At 46.1% G+C, this 14,505-nt stretch overlaps 1 protein-coding gene across 5 annotated transcripts in view; it reads right to left on the bottom strand.

The window, feature by feature from the left end:
• Window positions 1–688: 688 nt before the first annotated feature.
• SCUBE3 (signal peptide, CUB domain and EGF like domain containing 3) overlaps window positions 689–14,505 on the bottom strand; it is a 297,033-nt gene continuing 283,216 nt past the window's right edge. For all 5 annotated transcript variants that reach the window (XM_030221603.1, XM_030221600.1, XM_030221602.1 and 2 more), the window contains 6 exons: window positions 14,025–14,192; window positions 10,165–10,326; window positions 6,233–6,430; window positions 4,158–4,310; window positions 2,854–2,933; window positions 689–2,112 (listed from right to left, as the gene is read on the bottom strand). In XM_030221603.1, coding sequence (XP_030077463.1) covers window positions 1,963–2,112; window positions 2,854–2,933; window positions 4,158–4,310; window positions 6,233–6,430; window positions 10,165–10,326; window positions 14,025–14,192 — 911 coding nt within the window. In that variant the 3' untranslated portion in view covers window positions 689–1,962. The remainder of the gene's footprint in view (window positions 2,113–2,853; window positions 2,934–4,157; window positions 4,311–6,232; window positions 6,431–10,164; window positions 10,327–14,024; window positions 14,193–14,505) is intronic.

Below are 14,505 nucleotides of genomic sequence, written 5' to 3' on the forward strand. Positions count from 1 at the left end.
CTGAACAGGAAGTTGCATCAGAGGGAAGGTTCAATGCAGCGTCAGCGTGAGCAGTAGGTATAAGTCTCTACTTGCTGCCAGTAAAGAACAGAAGGATTTAAAAGGTACCGGGGGCTTGAAGGAGTGCAATTAAGAGACCCCTGATCACTGGGGGAGGGAAGGGGGAGATGCAGAAAGCTTTCAGCCGGCAGGGCTTGGAGAGCCTTGCCAGCCACATTGCTGCTGGGTGGGCCTGATTTCAAAGTGAGTGGGCCTGTGCCCACCCAGGCCCACCTGTGGCTACACAACTGTCAGGGGTGTAGCCAGACTACAGATTTTTGGTGGGCCTAGGCAAGAAGTGGGTGGGCACCAAGTGCTCTCCCCCCCCCCCCGCCCCCACCACCAAAAAAATATCTCAGCAGGTGAGAAAACGCTAATTTCTACCTTTTCAGTCTGCAGCCGGCATGTGCAGAAAACTGAACATGAGCAGGTGCCGGTATCGTTGAGAGTACTGTTTTCGTTACCATCAAGGGGAAGTCTTCAGCTGGCTGAGCATGGGATCCCCACCAGCTACCACCAAACGTGTGCTACTGTTGGGTGGGCCTGAGCCCTAAGTGGGTGGGCCTTGGCCCACCTGGCCCACCTGTGGCTAAGCCACTGGTTGTTCTTTCCTCCCCCCCCCCCCCCCCGCAGAGACCACTAGACCATCAGAGCCCTTCAAGGTAGGACTGGGGGAGGGGGGTTGTAGTATGCCGCAGCAGTCAACTGGCCAGACCCTCTGGGCCCTCAGGCACCGCCCAGTTGCCCCAATGGTCAGTCCCCCCCTGCAATAGACAATACACTTAAATCAATTTTGCAGATCTCGCCTATTGAGAATCACCAGGGATCTGCCCTTTCAAAACAATGCAGTGCTTTCTGCAGGAATTGTGATGTAAAAATTAAAATAGGGTTTCCTTAACTGAAGTCAGTGCCAGAGCACAGCTGCCTTCCCAACCTGAAATTCTTTTCTTGCAGGGAACAGGAGTGTGAGGAGTAAGATTTAAATAACCAAAAACGTCATCACAATCGAAACATTTTCTGGTTTGTTTAAAAAAAAAAAAATACACCACATTCTCATTTCTCAGGCAGGTATAAATATTGTTGTTTCTAGTAGAAAACTTCCCTCTAAATAACGAAGAAAACACAAATGATTGCACTTAATACATGGTTAGAGGAAAGAGAGGGAACGAAAGGATATTAGTGCACAATGTTCTCATTACTGTTAGTGTTATTTTTGAATTACTCTTTGGCAGGACTCATCGGAGAGGTCTGGTGTAAGAGCATTTACGCATCAGGTGTGTCCTAAAATTACGGCAGCTTTTGCTTTGTGTCTGTTTGTCTCCAGAACAGGAACAGACCAGGATTTCTTCAGACATTAAAACAGAGAAAGATGACTTTCCTCCCTCCAATGCAGAAAGATGCTGAAGTAGTTTTGCTTCCAATCTTTTTGCCAGTTTGATTCTTTGGGGCTGGGGAGGATTATAAATGTGGAAAACTTGTGTTTTCCTTTGTGATCTCCTCTGCAAAGCTATATCGTAACCACAACAGAACGGCAGACAGACATGCCTTCCAAATACAAGGATTTTCTCAGGTCCGTCCGGTCACCTTCGTTCACAACCGGGAAATATCGCAGTACAGCTGGCAGGCCCGCTACTGGAACGGACGGCTCTCCTTGGAGCGCATATGGGCACGTATCCGAAGTGTGTTTGTGTGTCGGTGGCTGCAGAGAGACACACAAATAAGCACAGATGTATATGTGTGTAAACAAAAGTCAGCACTGAAACAACTTGTTTGAGGAAAGCATTAAAAAAAAGTCTGCATAGGGAGATATGTTTTAAAAAGCTGTTAAAAACAAAAATAGGACCAAATACAGTTTCCATGGCTGTAGGTGCCCTGTTATACGGCTGCCACATATGCAGTGGTGCTGCCCCTGCAGTCAAATGGCTATTTATAAGGCCTGAGGAAGCTGGAGACTTTGGAACGGACGAGTTTGATGAAGGATCGGGGTAGCATTTCTTTGTGCTTTTCTGTGTACTTGAAATAGTTCTGAGGATGTGCTAGCACGTCAAAAAATGCTTTAATCAGCTTCTTATCCTGTCAAGAAACAAGACCGAAAGATGAAGTTGACAACATGCGTATTTTTGTAACATCGACTGAATGCGCAGTGCATAATTTGTAATTTGTGTTAAATTCTGTACGTGATTATGTTTTATTCACTTTATTGTTTGTTTGTAAGCCACATTGAACTTGAGTCTATTTCGGGCCAACATGGAGCATAAATGTCATGAATAAATAAATACATGAAATGAAATAACGTAAGTTGAAGGGTTCCTAAAGCACATACAATCCAAGATTCAGCAAAAGGGAGGGAAGCATGAAAGCAGAAAACGCTTACCTGTATTTCACGTTCTCTGAAAACGAGAGAGAATGTGGAGATCAAGGAAATAGATTGAAAGAGACGGCACCACGCATATCAAAACACGGAAAAGTACGTACTCTAAAAGCAGCTGAACAGAAAAGCTGTTTGGATACTTATTATCTGGACTTTGCTGGGTGAACGGGCTACTGAATATACCTGAATAAGGTTTTTTGGATCACTTGAGGGTAATTATTTTCTGGGTAACTTTAGCTGGTTTGTGCTGACTGGCTAAAATTTAACTGTGTCTCAGGAAAGTGTTCAGTACCACCTCTTTTTATCTGGGTAAATTGTAAGGGTAACAAGTTGCCTTATGAATAGCAGATAGAATTTGCTAACTCCAAAAGGTAGACAAACCCTTTGGGAAATTTGATTCAAAGAATCAAAGCACAGGCAAGTAGAAATTCAAGTTCTCTCACCTTTAATATTTCCTGGTGGTTTTCAGAGGCATACAGCCGACCGTCTCTCACAATGTCTTCCACTAGCTGCTCATAATCTTCTGGGGTAAGAAGAAAAATGCACAAGTCACAAAGACAGAAGGGATTAGAACAGAGAACACTGCAGTGCTTGGAGCAACTGGCACAGAAAAGGGCTCTCTGGACACCACTAGCCGGTTGTGATGTCAGGATTTCCATAATGAATATGCACAAAATAGGGATGCATAAAATTTAGGCAGTGCGTACAAATCTCTCATATATATTCATTGTGGATATCTTGAAACCTGACTGGCTGGGTGTGTTCCAAGGATTGGATTGAGAACCACTAGACCAGAGGGTTAGGAGGTATGAGGTGATAGGCAGGGCCGGCCCCACCACTAGGTATGACTAGGCAGGTGCCTAGGGCAGCAAAGCACAGCCACATGTATTCAAAGATCCATCAGCACATACTTTAACCTGCTTTTAATAGAATGTTTGTATGATTATCATGATTGATGATAATTAAACTAAAGACTTGGAGGGTGGGGGTGGGGGTGGGGGAGACGGCAGGCAGGGACCTGAAAGTAAAATGAAGGGGAGAGTAGGGCTGAGAGATCGCCTAAGGCACCCATTACCCTTGTAATTACCAGAAACAGAATCCAGATTAGCGAACGCGCCAGACTCGGAGACCGGTGCTGAAGGGGACCGGCTGGCGGGGGGGGGGGGTGAGGACCCCCAACAGCAAAGGTACCTAGCGGTGGCGGGGGAAGGTTGGCGGTGGCGGGAAAGGGGATCAAAAGGGACAGGGGAGGGGTGGCACCTGGGGGGGGAGGGTTAAAAGTGGCAGGGGGGGGAGCTAAAATGTGCCCTCTCACCTCGGGCTCTGGACCCCTCTCCCACCAAAGTCTGGCTACGCCCCTGGTGCCTACCCAGCAGTAATTTCAAAGTTGGCATGCGCTGTTTCCCGTGGTAGGAAATATTTTTCTATCTTCTACTGTGGGGGCGTTCCTGGCAGTAATCGACAGTGCATTGGCGTACGCTGCATGAGTACCAAATGTGTAGCACGTGAGCGGTAAGGGCTCAGGCAGTAAATGCCCCCATTTAAAAAAGCCTTTATTCCCATCCACGGTAAAAAAAAATGGCCCAGGGTGGTCCCAGAATTTATTTGCAGAGTAGTGACATTCTGTCTGCTGTCCGGATAACGAGCTTATGCTTCCATGTTGTTTCTCTTAAATGAGCTCTTGGTTGGGAAGGTTTGTCTCGATAAATACAATATGGATTTGACAGACTTCAGGCTCAGCACTCACCATCGTAAGTGACATACGGCACCTGGAAACCTCTGGCACTGTTGGCTTCGTTGGTTTTGAAGTTGATCCACAGTTTGCGAGACCTAGCGGTGAATGCAATGGGCCGCTCGTATGTCTGACACGTTTCATAGGTTGTGATTGAAGATGGAGATGCTGAGGATAACAACACATCACGCGAATTGTTGGTTTACTCTTTCCAAAAATACAAAGACTAGTGGACATGCAATGTAGTTACTAAACAGTTATATTTGAAACAAAATTAAAGAAAATATTTTTTTTCACCATTGCAAGATTAAACTCTGGAATTCAATGCCAGAGGTTGTGTTAAAAGCTATTAGTGTAGCTGTATTTAAAAAAAAGGTTTGGATAAGTTCCTGGAGAAAGTCCTTAAAACATTATTAGGGTGGATTTGGGGAAACACTGGGGATAAGTAGCATGAAATCTTTCTGGGATCCTGCCAGGTAGCTGTGGGCTTGATTAGCCACGGTTGGAAACAGGATATGGGGCTTGATGGACCTTTGGTCTGAACCAGTATTGTAATTCTTGTTTTCTTAGGTACACATATAGCTTGTGGGGTGGGCAGATGGGACAGGAACCTTGCAGAAGCGAGTGCTCTGAACTTATTCTGTCATCAAAATATTTCTCCACTCAGTACCACAATGTACTGTGGTTAGGGTGGTGGACTTTGGTCCTGGGGAACTGAGGAACTGAGTTTGATTCCCACTTCAGGCACAGGCAGCTCCTTGTGACTCTGGGCAAGTCACTTAACCCTCCATTGCCCCATCTAAGCCGCATTGAGCCTGCCATGAGTGGGAAAGCGCAGGGTACAAATGTAACAAAAATAAAATAGATACTATTGGAGATTCTACATGGAATGTTGCTACTATTGGAGATTCTACATGGAATGTTGCTATTCCACTAGCAACATTCCATGTAGAAGGCTGCGCAGGCTTCTGTTTCTATGAGTCTGACATCCTGCACGTACATGCAGGACGTCAGACTCACAGAAGCAGAAGCCTGCACGGCCACATGGCTAGGGCGGTGGACTTTGGTTCTGAGGAACTGAGTTCAATTCCCACTTCAGGCACAGGCAGCTCCCTGTGACTCTGGGCAAGTCACTTAACCCTCCATTGCCCCATGTAAGCCTCACTTAACCCTCCATTGCCCCATGTAAGCCGCATTGAGCCTGCCATGAGTGGGAAAGCGCGGGGTACAAATGTAACCCCCCCCAAAAAATGTATGCTCAACCACTTTTAGAGTTCCCCCCCCCCCCCCGCCCCAGCTCTCCTTCCTTGGGGTAAATCTAATTTTGCTAATCAAGCCCAGAAAACACACCAAGGGAAAATTTGCCTCCCTTGGACAATAGCAATGACCCAGAAAATTAGATCAAGTAGTAGAGTTTTCACTGGTCTCTTCCTTTTGCTTCATCATTATTTCCCTGCTTGTCATCAATCATTAACTGTACCTTAGAAAAAAAACACAGAAAGGGTCCTGTGTAAATGGTGGAGACCAAACCAATAACAGGACTCAAGAAAACTTGGGAGAAGCACAGATGGTGTGAGGGTAAATCTTGAGATGGGGTAAATTCTGCAGTATTAGATAAGAAAATGGCAAACTAGAAGGGTCATCTTTGTTATACCTCTATTTTGGAAAGACTAGACAGTGCTTCTGGCTCATTCCAATAAAGATTTTTGCTTTGTGTTTCTAGGACAAAACATATTTCTGACAATCAGTGAACCAGTTTCTTTGCTACCTGCTTACCAATGGATATCCTTAAGAAATGCACACATAAAATCTATCTAAAGAATTCTCAGATTTTTAGCTAATAAAAAATAAAAAATATTTTTCGGATGCACGCCAAACTTGAAATTACCGCAAGGGCCACACGTTCACCGGGCGGTAACTCCAATTTGGCACATGTTGGACGCACGTAGGCGCCTATGCGGCTTAGTAAAAGGGCCCCAATAGTCCTGGTCTCCCAAGCTGTCTTCAGCATGTCTGTAACTGTTTACGACCCTGGAACAAATTACTTTATAACTCTTGAAACAAAATCATCACAGTAACTGGCCGCTTACAGTTCTTCCGCATGACCAAGACATCTCCACATTCATCCTCTGATGGCAGAAAAATTTCCGGCACCACAATTAGAATTTTTCGCTTTGGAGGTGGATTGATATTCCACGTGCACTCGACATTTGCTGGGTAGTTTCCTGGATAGTTTGGGGACTCAATGTATCCCGTGTACTCTCCCAGCTCTCCTCCGCACTGGCGATCTGAAATGTCATTGTTAATCAAAGAAAAATTATCCATAAGGGTACAGCTGGGGCAGGAACGTTACAGACTGAGGCACCATTTGTTATAAAAGATAACAAGTGCCTATACACAGGGGCTGATGACCAAAGGAATCTCCCTTCTGGTGCTCATTCCATGGTTCTGTGATGAGAACAGCAGGATATGGCGACTAGATGACCCCATGTTCACCAGCATATTTCACCTGAGCTGTTTCTTCCCCCTACCCTGTACCAATTTGAAAGATTCTGGGTTTGGTAGCCCTATTTAGCTGAATTTAGAAAGGACATCTAAGTTGGTGCTAATATTTGACAGAAACAACCACCAAGGTGGAGAAACAGGATCTGTTACAAACAGAACAAAGTCAAAGGAAAGGGAGTAGCTTGATCGACAGGACTCTTCCAAAAATCCCAGGAGACGTAATGATGAAGTAACAGCCTTTGACTTTTACTTCATCATTACATCTCCTGGGATTTTTGGAAGAGTTCTATTGATCACGCTACTCCCTTTCCTTTGACAGTAACGGTATTTGAAAATAGGCTCTACCGATGCGCAGCCTGTTCTAAAATACGTGAGAAATGGATGTCCATGTCAGTGGCGTCGCGAGGGCAGCTGACACCCGGGGCGGGTCGCCGCTGCGCACCCCCCCCCCCCGGGGTGCAGCGTGATGCACCCTCCCCCCTCCGTAGAGCAACCCCCCCCATGAGAACATACCTGGAAGGTGGTGAGGGGCGGGCGGGAGGGTCAATCCGCTGCGTGCACGCCGCTGGGGGGTCTCGGCGCCTCGCTGGGTCCTTGCTCTCTCTGCCCCGGAACAGGTTACTTCCTGTTCCGGGGCAGAGAGAGCAAGGAACCAGCGAGGCGCTGACACCCCCCAGCGGCGTGCACCCGGGGCGCACCGCCCCCCCTTCCTACGCCACTGGTCCATGTGCTGGTTACGTCCAGTTTGAACATCCATTTTACAAACAGAAACAGCCAAACTATGAATAAGTAAAAATATATATATAAAAAAAGAAGTATCAACTTCATCCCCCTACCGGCAGGAATAAGGGTGGAGGACTCTTGTGTAGCTTAGAGAGACTGCTGAAGGTGAGTAGGAAAGTCATCCACTTATCTTTATGTGATGGTCATCCCATTGAATACTGACCTCAAAATTAATATATCAGGAGTATTATCAATTTCAATAGACTTTTACATTCAATTCCAATGACTACAATTTCCAGGAAAAAAATCTTTCATTTCTCGGTATTATCAACAATGCACAAGGATGAAAGGTGATGACTTTCTTTATTTTCACATCCAGCAATTCACCTGACAAATTGTTTTTCTTTGTTCTGCTTGGTCTCATTGAATTCTTTATTTGAGTATTTTGTTGTACACATTTTTTTTTGTACTTTGTACTTTTCAAAGTTAATAAAGATACTTGGACACACACACAAAAACAACAACAACAACAACAACAACGCACAAGGACAATCTTTTGCAAGCAGCAGGCATGGATTTACAATGTTTTTCATACTATGGTTCCAGGAGATAGAAGTCGTAAATGTTCTATGAATATACTCACCAAGTGGAAACACTAATAGGAGCCAATTCTATAAAGTCCGTCAAAAGTTTGACGCTAAAATACCGGGAGCTAACTCTTTGATTCTATAAAAGCTGCTAAAAATTGCATGCACAATTTAATTGAATAACAAGGTAATTAGCACCAATAAGTGGCTTTTTAACAAGCAATTATTGGCACTAATTAGATTTAATTGGGACATATGCGCCTACATTTTACATGCGAGTTCAAAAAGGGGGCGCGAAACTGGGAGGTCCATGGGCAAAACAGGGGCATTCCTAACATTTACATGCATTGTTATAGAATGAGGGGGGATATCCACCTAACGTAGGCATGTACATTTCCACCATGTTTCAGTCGGTGCAAATGGCCATGGTTCCCGGGCAAAACTGCTATTCTATAAACCAGGGGCGTAGCTACGTGGGGCCACGGGGGCATGGGCCCTCGTAGATTTGGCCCTGGCCCCCCTGCCGCCAACCCCTTCGAACCCCCTCCTGCCGCCAACCCTCCCCCGCCGCCGTTGGGTACCTTTGCTGGTGGGGGTCCCCAATCCCCGCTAGCCAAAGTTCTCTTCTCCAGCATGGCCGCGTTGCTGATCTGCAAGGGCAGGCTTCTGTTTCTGTGAGTCTGACGTCTTGCACGTCCTGCCCTTGCAGATCAGCAACGCTGCCGCGCAGGCTTCTGTTTCTGTGAGTCTGCAGATCAGCAACGCGGTCAGACTCACAGAAACAGAAGCCTGCCCTTGCAGATCAGCAATGCGGCCACGCTGGAGAAGAGGACTTCGGCTGGCGGGGGGTTGGGGACCCCTGCCAGCAAAGGTACCCAACGGTGGCGGGGGAAAGAGGAGGTCAAAAGGGTTGATGCTGGGGGGAGGGGGGTTAAAATGGTGGTGGTGGGGGGGCTAAAATGTGCCCCCTCACCTCGGGCTTGGGACCCCCCTCCCGCCGAAGTCTGGCTACGCCCCTGCTATAAACCATGCCTAACTTTAACCATGGCTTATAGACTAGTGCTTTTTTTGTCGCTACATATAGAATTCACCCCTAATTGCAAATTCTAAGACGGGATCTGGCTGACCGGATTCCGTTATATAACATTAGCCTAAATCGGCATTTAGGGGCACCTACTTACACCATATGTACGTATGGCAGGTGTAAATGTATGCACCTAACCATGGCACTTTAGTGTGCAAATGAGGTGTCTATCAAATTTGAGTGCAATTGCGGGAGAAGGCCACACTCTGCCCGTGTAAATGCCCTCTTGCATTAAGTGTGCTATGCAAGTTGCATGGTCAAATTACAGAACATCGCTTAATATCTGTAACATCCACTTGTGGAAACGCTAGTAATCTATAATCTGAGCACGCAAATGGCATGTACATTCAGGGCTTTTTTTGAGGGGGTACTGAGTACCGGCACTTTTTCCAATGTCTGCTAAAATTGACCCATGAACCCCAAGTTTTAATGAAAGAGCTCAGGCTCTACACACCAATTTTGCCTTGTCATAGATTCTGAGACTGGTTGCAGGGGGCCTGGCTATTGTTGGGTGGGTCCCCCAGTGATCACCCTACCCCTGAAGGGTGGCCTAGCATTTGAGTACCGGCACCTTTTTTGCTAGAAAAAAATGCACTGCGTACATTTAGGCACTCATATTACAGAAGGAATTGGGCCACTGTATGTCAGAAAGCTTTATTACATTAAGGATTGATTTTCTTTCAAGTTGTACAATTTCAGTTTGAATAAAGAAATCACACCCATGTTCAAAGGGTAATCCTGCTAGTCTACGTATATGGCTGTGTAAATCTGAGCCTGTGAACTAGCGTCTCCATAAATACAAGTACTATGGTGAGCAATAGCATTGCATTTGAGAGATTTAGATCACATATCCTGCCTTACGCGTGAGGTTTATTACTGTCATGGGTACGCGCAAAACTAATCCATTTGGAAACACGGTCCCTCCCCTCCCTGAGACAAAGGAAGGGACCAGTACTACGGCAGGCATTAGCTGTAAATTTAAGAGACTGAGATCATACTCCACATACCCTGGCTTAGGAGTGAGATTCATTACTATCATACTAAGTGCACACAAAAAAACCCATTTGGAGACACTACCCCCCCCCCCCCCCCCCCCCCCCATGCGCAGGGCTCCTGTACGTACTTTTACACTGTGAAACTGACGTTGAGCCATCAAAGTCTGTGGTTGTGTTCCCAGGACAGGCAATGCAGTAGTTCTGCCGAAAATCTGGCTGGTATGTCCCAACGGCACACCGAATACAGCGATGGACACTGGTGTTGTAATAATGACCCGGGGAGCACTGCACTGTGGCGAGAAGGTGACAGACAAGGAGATAAAGAGCACCTTGCTAGTGAATATAGGATTTATCATTTTACTCTATTTATTTATTTATTACAATTGTATCCCGTGCTTTCCCACACATGGCAGGCTCAATGTGGCTTTCATAGTAACAATATAAAGAATTACAAAGTCATCAGAAGACTATACAGTTTGTAGAAGACGCAAAATTAATAGGGTTAACGGATAAGTAAATTGAACATAGGAGAGATTGGGTGCAGAAGGAAATGAGCGTTGGGAGGTAGGCATAGGAAGATGGAGAGGAATAATGGGGTAGCAAAAAGGATAATGGGAAACATGGTCAATGTATAACAATCTATATAAATAAAATCCCCCCTCAGACGCTCTGAAGCTCACTCCATCTGTCCTGAACTCCTGTCCTCCTGGTAGGCTAGGCTATTCGGACTACTCACCCTCAGTCTCAGCCACGCCCCATCTGCACATAAAAAGCACCCTCAACGTTCTAAAGCACACTCTGAGGCTTCAACAGTTTGTATGTTCGAAGCTCTGTAACCATTTTTAAGCACACTACATCTCTGCCCCGCCCTGACCTATCAGAGAAGGGAGGAGTGTCACAGCTGCACCGCTCTGACCTATCAAAGGGAACTGAAACAGGAAAAGGGAGGAGCGTCACACCGAATGACGGACCTATCAGAGGGAAGTCAAATAGAAGAAGGGAGGAGCGTCAGAGGCCAAGGGGACGGCCGTATATACGTCTCATAGGTTTCCTTGCTTTCTTTTCAGTGTATTGCAGCTGCAGCCACTTAGGTAAGTCTAGCAAGCCTGTCAGATACTGAATACAGAAAGCAAAAGATAGCATGTGGGAACTTGTTCCATTTTGTTCTCTGGAATGCAGTGATTATTATACAAATGGTCTTGCTTTCATTCTTTTGGTAGGGGCTGCCTTCATGACTGTCCACAGTCCCCCCAGTCTTGACACCTGACAGGGGGGACAGGGAAGGACACTCACTGTCTCACATACGCACTCACACACACTCATTCTCACATACACACACGCTCTCTCACAGACACACTCACACCCACTCTCTGTCACACACACACACTTGCACATTTTCACTCTCACGCAGCAGTGGCGTAGCCAAGGGTGGGCCTGGGTGGGCCTAGGCCCACCCACTTTGGGCTCAGGCCCACCCAGTAGCAGTACACCTATGATGTGACTGGCAGGGATTCCCAAGCCCCACCAGCTGAAAACTCCCAACGACTGTTCCTCCTTCATACCTTGTAAATAGCAGATCTTTGCCTGCAGCAGCAGCAACTGATACATACTGCTCACACCGGCCCCACAGTCTTCCCTCTAACGTATTCCCACCTGTGCGAAACAGGAAGTTGGGTAAGTGGGAAGGCTGTGGAGCCAACATGAACAGTGTGTATTAGTTGCTGCTGGTGAAAATCTGCTATTTACAAGGTATACGGGAGAGGGGGATGTTTGAAAGACCATATGGCATGCAGGCGAGAGAAGGAGAGCCCAAATCACCTGTGGGATGGGGCGGTGTTCTTCTGCCCACCCATCTTGGGCCCAGGCCCACCCAAAATTGGGTGTCTGGCTACGCCCCTGTCACACAGTCACTCTGACAGACACTCTCTCAAACATACACACTCCGCGCAAAACCTTGCTAGCGCCCGTTTCATTTCAGCCAGAAACGGGCCTTTTTTACTAGTTGCCAATAAGAATCATGTGGGCAAGCTATGGTTAGGTTGAATCGTTAGGGTAGGCTATTTTGAAGAGATGGGTCTTCAGTGCTTTTCTGAAGGGCAGAAGGCCGTTAATGGTACAGATAGGTCTTGGTAGAGCATTCCAAAGCTGGCTTCCTGAAAAGGAAAAATTGGATGCGTAGAAGGATTTGTACTGAATACCTTTGCAGTTGGGGAGGTGTAGATTAAGGTAAGTACGGGAAGACGTCAAACTGTTCCTAGCTGGGAGGTCAATAAGGTGATTCTATCACACATAAATATGCCAAAAAAAAGAATATGAACATCAGTGAAATGTCCCCAAGTACGTGAAAATTCTTTATATCGAAGGACAGAAAAGAAGCGTTTTAACAAGTGGGGGGAAAAAAGAGCAATTTCAGGGAAGCAGCCTACTGGCCAGGAATGATACATAATGGAATGCTTCATGGTCAGACTACTACTACTATTATCATTTCTATAGTGCTACTAGACATATGCAGCACTATGCACAAAACATGTAAGAGACAGGCCCTGCTCAACAGAGTTCACGATCTATTCAAGACAGACAAACAGGACAAATAAGGGATTAGAGAGTTATTTATTAAAGGAATGATTAAAACAATGGGTACTGAACAGGTGAATAAGGGGTTAAGAGTTAAAAGCAGCCTCAAAAAGGTGAGTTTTTAGCCTAGATTTGAATAGGGACAGAGACAGAGCATGATGTACTAACTCAGGAAAAGTCTATCCCAGGCGTATGGCGCAGTCTCTATTTCTGTGGACGGCACTCTCATTCTCCCTGTCTCATCTGCTCATAGCCTTGTGGGTCATCTTTGACTCCCCTCTCTCCTTCTCTGCTCACATTCAGCAGATTGCCAAAACTTGTCATTTCTCTCTCTATAACATCAGCAAAATCTGTCCCTTCATCTCTGAGCACTCTACCAGAACCCTTATCCACATTATCACCTCTCGTCTTGATTATTGTAACCTGCTTCTTACCGGCCTCCCTCTTAGCCATCTCTCTCCTCTTCAATCAGTTCAAAACTCAGCTGAGCGACTCATTTTCCGTCAAAGTCGCTATGCTCACATTAGCCCAGTGGCGTTCCTGGGGGTGGGGGGGTGGGTGCAGTCCGCCCCGGGTGTCAGCCCCTCCCTAGGAAAGCCACTGCATTAGCCCTCTCCTTAAGTCACTTCACTGGCTCCCTACCCGTTTCTGCATTCAATTCAAACTTCTCTTATTGACCTATAAGTGCATTCACTCTGCCGCTCCCCAGTACCTCTCCATTCTTGTCTCTCCCTACGCCCCCCCTCTGTCCCCTTCTCCTCTAGTGCTAATTCCAGACTCCGTTCCTTTTATCTTGCTGCATCTCACGCCTGGAATAAACTTCCTGAGCCTGTACGTCTAGCCCCCTCTTTGGCCGTTTTCAAGTCCAAACTTCAAGCCCACCTCTTTACCACTGCTTTTGACTCCTAACCACTGCTCACCTGCCCTGTCCTTTTATCCTCACCTCTTTATTCCCTTACCCTTAATGGTTCTGTCTGTCTGCCTGTCTTATCTAGATTGTAAGCTCTTTGAGCAGGGACTGTCTTTTTTTTTCTGTATGGTGTACACCGCTGCGTATGCCTTGTAGCGCTATAGAAATGATAAGTAGTAGTAGGAGAAGGGTACAGATGAGTGCCTTACCTGATGAATGGCGTTCCCAGGAAGGGGTGTAGGGAGAGATAAGAGATACTGAGGATCAGTAGAATGAATGAACTTGTAAGATAATAACAGGAGCTTGAACTGTATAAATAAAAGGAAGCCAATGAAGTGACTTGAAGCGAGGTGTTATGGGAGTGTAGCAACCCTGGTGGAAGATTAGGTCGTGCAGCAGAATTTTGAACAGACTGAAGGAGAGAGAATGGTTTTAGTGGGAGACCTGTGAGAAGTAAGTTGCAGTAATCTAAGCAGGAGCTCTTTCCAGAACAAGATTTGTTACCTTTTGTATCACAGTCCTGAAAAGAGAAGGCTCCATCGTGCTTGGTGGTAAGACCACCACCACATGGAAAGCACAAGGCGCGGCCTACTTCGGGCTGATAGCTGCCCCGTGGACAAGGCTGGCATGGTTTGAACCCATCTGCAGAATACTGACCAGGAGGACAATGGCCTAGAATTGAAACCAAGAGACAGACAGAGGGTTGGTGCAGCCACTGATACAAAGAGTTCTTACTCCAGAAACTAAATAAAAACAGATCACAGTCGCTCAAAACTTCATGCTGGATTTTCACCTGGCACGGTCAGTGAAAAGCATCAGCACTTAACTTATTCTGTATATTTATTTATTTATTTATTTATTCATTCATTCATTCATTTTTATATCCCAGAATTATCCAAAAACAAGTTTTGGTTCAATGTGACTTACAATTTTCAATTAGGAGAAATTACAGGTATTGACGGATTGCAGTGCTGACAAACTGCAG

The sequence above is a fragment of the Microcaecilia unicolor genome, chromosome 12 (genome assembly GCF_901765095.1).
Source record: "Microcaecilia unicolor chromosome 12, aMicUni1.1, whole genome shotgun sequence".
NCBI classification, from domain to species: Eukaryota; Metazoa; Chordata; class Amphibia; order Gymnophiona; family Siphonopidae; genus Microcaecilia; species Microcaecilia unicolor.